The sequence below is a fragment of the Montipora foliosa genome, chromosome 9 (genome assembly GCF_036669935.1).
Source record: "Montipora foliosa isolate CH-2021 chromosome 9, ASM3666993v2, whole genome shotgun sequence".
Taxonomy (NCBI): domain Eukaryota; kingdom Metazoa; phylum Cnidaria; class Anthozoa; order Scleractinia; family Acroporidae; genus Montipora; species Montipora foliosa.
In genome coordinates, this window is record NC_090877.1 from 31,420,682 (window position 1) to 31,428,181 (window position 7,500).

General features: G+C 39.8%; 1 protein-coding gene across 2 annotated transcripts in view; it reads right to left on the minus strand.

Moving 5' to 3' along the window:
* LOC137972046 (TATA element modulatory factor-like) overlaps positions 1-7,500 on the minus strand; it is a 52,199-nt gene that overhangs the window by 21,357 nt on the left and 23,342 nt on the right. For both annotated transcript variants that reach the window (XM_068818852.1, XM_068818851.1), the window contains exons 13-14: positions 648-845; positions 387-441 (exon numbers count right to left, since the gene is read on the minus strand). In XM_068818852.1, the coding sequence (XP_068674953.1) occupies positions 387-441; positions 648-845 (253 nt within the window). The remainder of the gene's footprint in view (positions 1-386; positions 442-647; positions 846-7,500) is intronic.

Consider the following 7,500-nt stretch of genomic DNA (forward strand, 5'->3'; position numbering starts at 1 on the left):
ACTGGTAAGAACAGGTCAAAATTGTGGAAAGAAAAATGAAAGTTGTCATGTCTTCAGTTCCTCCACACAGTTGAGGACAGTGAAGAAATGAAACAAAATCAGAAATACATACGTGAGGCATTTTTTCCCAATCCTGTTACCTTGTGATTTTCTCACTGATATCAACTTCTATGAATAGTACTAAGCAGCGAGGAACCAAGCATGTGACATTACGAACAAGTCTTTATCCAGTTCTTACCCAATTTAAAACATGTAGAGATATGGGTGGGGAAAGTTTACTTATTTCTTTATTTATTAAATTAACAGTTAACTAGATACTCACATATTAGCAACCAACGGCATGGTGAACAAGGCAGTAAGTGCCACTTACAAACTAGGCTACTCACCACGTGTCACACTCTCTGTGAGTTCCTGATTCCTAGCTTCGGCTTCTTGCAATCTCTGTTAAAAAGCATTTTGAGATAGCTTCAAGATCGGGTTGCTGTATAAATGTATAACATCCTGAGATACATGTCTCTATTAAGCGGCTTTACTATGTTTGACAAGCAAATGGAATCAAACAAAATTAGACCGTCAGCTATTGACAAAGGTATCGGAAGGGAGATAACCTTGAGATCAATGGTATTTATGAAACTTCTATTTTTAACCTGTTGCACATCACTTATTTCCTGTCGTAAGTTATCCTCTCTTCTGTTTCCTTGCTGTTCGTTTCTGTGTAGACTGGTTTGAAGATCACTTATTTGAAATTCTAAAGTTTCAATTTCTTTTTTAAATTGTCTCTCTTTCTTCTCCATAGCAACTCTTAGCCCTTCCTTTGCAGTCATTTCAGCACTGAGAGCTGCTTCCTGTTGAAGAAAAAAAAACAATAAGTTGCCAGTTACGATAATAATTGAAAAAAAAAATTAGAGTTTCCCATCTATTGGACCCAGGTAGTCTTAAAATCTACTAGTACATTTACATTATACACACAAACTACAGTACTACTCTTCTTACATATAGCTTTGTTCATCCATTGTTGTCTTAGTTGCAGTGAGCTTTCGTTTTGTATTGTTATCCAATAAGTTGTTTTGTAGCTTCAACTACAAGTGAGCGTTAATTGACCAAATGACAGCATATAACAGCAAACATGACTGCAATACTTCCCTCTAGGCTTTCCTCAACGACTTTAATACCCTTTTTTGCTTTCTCGTTATAGTAGTCCTTGTAACATACATGTATACATGTAATAAAATAACAAATGAATGAATGAAAAGTCAAGAATTCGATTTGTTTAGGTATGAGCAAGATTTTTGTTTTTCTTCCGATTTTCCATTCCAGATTGTCTCTTTCTTAGTTCATTAAATCAATTACAATTATTCTTGATTACTCGTTTTTTTTTAATGAAGCTAGAGCTTTATTTGTTATGGAGTTCTAAGTGGATTTGGACTCGAACTCTTCTTAACCTGGTTATTATAATAGGCCACTGTGAGCAATCCAATAATAACAATTTTTATTACTGTTATTATTGAGAAATGAACTAAGTTCAAGTGTTTTTAGTATTTGAAATACTTATTTGTATCACTTTACCTGGAAATCTCGTAAGTTCGTGACCTCCAAACTATTCTCCATTATTCAAAATGATAGTACACAAGTACGCCCTAATCTTGATTACGCTAACTGGCACTTCAAGAAAGGTGTAGATAGGAATTACCACCTTTATTTCAGCCATTTTAAAGACACTACCTCTTCCAAGGAGTAATGAATTTCTAGATAGAGCGAAGATCATGTTTAAAACGTATGACAAGAATATCAAGTGAAACTATGATCCTCTCAGTTATGAACGCAATTTTAGCAAATGCGTAGAGAAGCCTCAAAAAATTTCAAGACTTCAACGGGGTTTGAACGCCGTGACCTCGCGATACCGGTGCGACGCTCTAACCAACTGAGGTATGAAGCCACTGATGTTGGGAGCTGGTCATTCGTGGACTCATGGGTGTCGGTCATCATGAAAGAGCCAATGAGCGAAATTATATAAGAGATGAATCATATATTGAACGGTGGATATCAAATCAAGTGAACCTATAATCCTTCCAGTGATGAAAGCAATTTTAGCAATTGCGTAGAGAAGCCTCAAAAAATTTCAAGACTTCAACGGGGTTTGAACGCCGTGACCTCGCGATACCGGTACGACGCTCTAACCAACTGAGGTATGAAGCCACTGATGTTGGGAGCTGGTCATTCGTGGACTCAAGTGTGTCGGCCATGATGAAAGAGCCAATGAGCGAAATTATATACGAGATGAATCATATATTGAACGGTGGATATCAAATCAAGTGAAACTATAATCCTCCCAGTGATGAAAGCAATTTTAGCAATTGCGTAGAGAGCCTAAAAAATTCAGGACTTCAATGGGGTTTGAACCAGTGACCTTGCGATAGCGGTGCAACACTCTAACCAACTGAGCTATGAAACCACTAACGTTGGCAGCTGGTCATTTGTGGATTCAAGTGTTCCTGTGATGAATGAAGCAATGAACGAAATTATGCATGAGATGAATCATATATTGAACTGTATTTCAACTACAACTCAACCCCAAGCAAAACCAAATAAGAATCGCCGAATTTATTCGAAACTTACAAGAACTTACATAACACGCCAACTGCATATATTATAACTATATTATAACTAAAACGCATTACAATTAACACAAATCGTAACATCCTCCCTTCACACGCAGAGAAAACAAAAGAAAAGAAATGAAATAAGAAAAAAGCAATATGTTCTCAAACGTCATGCCGAAACAGAGTCACTTTCCCTAAACGCTAACAGCTCTTAAAATGACATTTTGAAGTTCTATTATACTTCTGGAATTCCATATCGTGCCATATGCACCTTCAGCTTCTTGATTACAGTGGTATCTTTGAGATCATATAACCAGTTAACTTAAAAAAAACGGAGAAGTAATCAACAGTCACCAAGTAATCTTTATGGTCTAACTCAAACAGGTCTGTGGAAATTTTCGCCCAAGGCCGATCATGACGAACTAGGGTCTCCTTCTGCTGCCTGGTAATGTATGCAGCACACGTTTTGCACTTGGATGTAAAATCTTTAACGTCACTTTTCATGTTTGGCCAGTAAATCGTCTCTCTTGCATCTCTTAGCGTTGATTCTATTCCTTGATGACTGGAATGCAGACTGTAACATGCGCTTTCGAAGCGTCTTGGGCACTACAAGCCTGTCACCCCTAAAAAGCAATCCTGAACTACTACCTCGTTACGGATATCAAAGTACAATACCACCGCTGGAGGAGGCTTTCTTTTGTCCACTGGCCACCCGAATTGGACAACAGCTTTCACAGCTTGCAAAACTTCATCATTGTTAGTCTCCACGTACAACATCGCTGCTTCTGTGCTCACTCACAAGCAGATGATTTACTTCTTGGATGTCTTGCTCTGCTTCAAGATCCTCTTCAAAACTAGATCTGGCCAACAAGATGTGCTCTCCGAGCTTCTGAGACGTTTCTGACAACTTAGGAAAATGTCGACTCAGGGTGTCTGCAATGTGCAACTCTTTTCCTCTCTTGTATCACAGGTCTAGATCATATTGTTGCAGCTTTAAAATCATTTTCTGCAATCTCGTCGGGGCAGAGACCAACGGCTTATTGAAGATTGTCCCCAAGGGTTTATAGTCTGATTCAACAGTTACTGATCTTCCATAGGCAAATTAGTGAAACCTTTTAGTTGCAAACACAATCACTACAAGTTTCTTCTCTATTTGTGCGTCATTTCGTTCTGCTGGAGTCAGGGCCCTGTCTGCATAAGCTAGCAGTCTGTCATCTTGGAGTAAAGCGGCTCCAAGACCTCCTTCACTGGCATCGCACTGAATCACCAGGTCTTTCTCTCGTTCATAGTACTTCAGCAGTGGTGGAGCTGTCACCATCTCCTTGATCCTACTAAATGCTCTGTCATGAATTTCGTCCCAGACGAATTCTGGATTCCTTTGGGTAAGCTGTCTGAGAGGCTTGAGACTTCGGACAGCCTGGGCAGGAACTTTGCAAGGTAGCCTACAGTACCCATAATGTCCTGAACACCTGAAACATCAGTCAGCCTCTCCATACTAAGAACTGCATCAACCTTGGCCGGCTCTGCCTTCACCCCGTCAGAATTAAAAAAGATGTCCAATATAGGGAACTTCTGTCTGCTTAAAGGCCATTTTCTGTTTGTTCAGTTTAATGTTTTTCTCTTGGCACCTTTTCAATAACCTTCTAATTTTCACATCATGATAAGCTATCACTTCCCGCATCGTGTCTCCAATTCCAGCCACAAGGATGTTATCCGCTACTGGATACACACCAGCAAGGCTTTCAACCGCCTCATGTACGTGCAGTTGGAATATTTCACTGACGGGCGAAATCCCAAAGAGCATACAATTCCATTTATACCTGCCAAAGGGTGTGGCAAAGGTCGTCAGAACAGAACTCTCCTCTGTAAGCTTTATCTGCCAATAACCATCCTCGCAATCAACTTTTGTGAAAGGTAAGATGTCTTCAATAACTGGCATTGGGAAATGACATCTAGTTTTAATGCTTTGTTTAAGGGTTTAGGAGCAAGAACTGTCAATGCACCATCTCCTTTAACTGTAAAGATGTCATTGGCCGTTTCGCCAACAGGATTCAGAAAAAGCTTAATTTTTCAGATGTTTGTCACGATGTGCGAAGTTCGAAATAAAAGAAAACGAGAAAACAGGCTTCTCGAGTGTCATCGTGATTTCTCCATTTCAAAGTATCATGCTCATCTTGCACAACAGCGAAGGTTACTTTGTACTTCTTTTTATTCCCAGGTTTAGTCAGTCAAACCTTACACTTCCCAAGAGGTTTGAGAGTAGAGGAATATTGTACATCTTGAGGACTTGATTGGTTGGTGTGATTCTGTTCACACATTTTGTTCCGTTGATAGCACTCAACTTAAGGACGTCACATGTTGTGCCAGTGTTGACTCAGAAATCAATTTCAGCCCTACGTTTAATTTTCATCTTGGAAGGGACCAGAGTCTATAAAGCGTGCACAGACTCAATTTCGGGCGACAATTGGACTGTAAACAGAGATTTGCCAAAGTCACTGAAGTAGTCCCCTAACACCTTGTGAAGCGAAATGAATGAAGGGGGTAGTTTCTAAAGAAACTGTGGTGCTGCGTCGCTGGGGAAGTAGTATACAAAAATTTGGTTTATCAACAGAGTTGATAATGTAAATTGGCCACCGTACAGAGATTCTAAACAAGCTGACGTGTCGAGCGTTAGCCCTTAGTCAGAGCGAATCGAGGAATTGTGGGTTATGTGTAGTTTTTTATAGTAGAGTAGGAGCTACGCTATTGGTGGTAACATGGCAACGTGAAAAATAGGAATACATTAGTTGAATGAAAAGCGTTCATTAATACCGTGAGGATTAAGGGTGCCGATTTGGAAGATGAATTTTTGTTCCAGATTCTTGCGGCTTTCCGTCGTACCTAGATGTAGGGAAAGGCCGCAGATAGCCATATGTTTTTTGGAGTGGTTAGGGACATTAAAATGACGAGCGACTGCGACTGGCTTAGATGCATCCTTGTCATTCTTTTAAACATCGCGAAGATGTTCGCGGAATCGTTTGCCTAGTCGTCTACCTGTCTTGCCAATGTATATTTTATTGCATAACGTACAGGTTATGCAATAAATGACATTTGTGTGGGTACATGTGAAAGATCGCTTAGGTCCCGATATCTTGCTAGTGTTAAGAATGAAAAGACAAGTTTTGCATTGTAAGCGCGCACATTTTAAAGTGCCGGGTTGCTCGTTAGTTTTGAGAGCGCTTCTAACTAAAAAAGTTGCGTACGTTTTTTGAATGAAGTAAGTGGAGGTTGCGAAAAGATTCTACCAGTCTCGGGATCATTTTGGAGTAATTTAAAATTATTAAGAATGATACTTTTGACTGCGTGATTATGAGGATGGGAAGTGAGGGTGATGTGACGTTTGTAGTGCTGACTGTCGATCAAATTGTTGTAAGTTATCTTTTCCTTTTCCCGCACTTAGCAGCATCTTAGCTTTCCGTTTAGCCGCTCTTAGTTTCGCCAAAACTAGGTTTTGTAGTCACATCAATTTCATCGGCCGTTGCCTCAATTCTAAAGTCATTCCTAAAGGATTTCGCTCAAACTTTCATGCTTCTACATTCTCTCACTCGAATCAATACCTTCACCAAATTCGATGGGCGCAAAATTCTTTTTCACGTCATATTATGCGGATCAAAATTAGACGTAACGTACTTGACAAACAAATTCTTCAGTGCCGATACGCACTTTCCAAAATCTGTCCAGTAGTTTTATTACAATCGATTCGTGCTAAAATCCGTGAACTTAATTCTGGACTGTTTGACCGTTTACACCAAACCAACACTCTAAAACTCCAACAATTAATAGGTCCGCAAATTACCAATGACACTACGTAAAGGCCGTTTACACGACAGAAAAATTTGGGTCCGGGCCCGTCAAAAAAGCGGTACGGACCCATAACTTTTGTAAAGAAACACTGGAGTTTCTGCAGGGTCATAGGCGCCTATGGCCCTGTAGAAACTCCAGTGTTTCTTTACAAAAGTTATGGGTCCGCACCGCTTTTTTTGGCAGGTCCGGACCAAATTTTTCTGTCGTGTAAACGGCCTTTACATTGCATAGGCATAATACCGTAGTTACAATTCATGAAAACTTTCCACTTACTGACTCAGAGAAATCTGTTCTCAGAAAGGGCCTTAATTTTGTCCCTATTACCAAACGCACAAACGAATTTTCTATTAAGCAAGATGTTGAAAAATTCCTTCGCCGCGTTCAGTCTAAATGGACAATTTGCCACTTTAAATTTTTTCACCAAAAAATGCCGTCACGAAATTCACAAACTTAAATTCCATCGTAACACTAAATTTCCCAACTTTTCCTGGGAAGAGTGGGCAGCGCTTAAAAATCTTAGTAAACGCAATGACATAGTTGTCAAATCGGCCGACAGAGGCGGCGCGGTGGTTGTTTGGCGGTCGGACCTTTACCAAAAAGAAGCTTTGCGGCAACTTTCTGACACCTCGTTTTATGCCAAAATCCAGAAAGATCTCACCTCCACAAATCAAAAACTTGTCAAAGACACCATTCAGAATCTTGTAGTTAATCAAGAATTACCGGACACTGCAATTAATCTCATCATCAACACCCCTAGAACTTCGTGCATTTACTTCTTGCCTAAAATTCACAAACCTAACAACCTATCGTTTCTGCCTGTAGTTGCCCCACCGAACTAATTTCTAGCTACTTAAACAGATTATGATGCCTATCGTCAAATCTTTGCCATCATGCATTAAAAACAGTACACACGCACTAAACATTTTCCGCGATTTCAATTTCTCCAGCCAAGACAAACTTATTTTCACCACGGACATACCATCTCTATATACAGTCATTCCCAATAGCGAAGGTCTTCAAGCACTTAAACACTTTTTCAATCAACGCACTGTCAAAG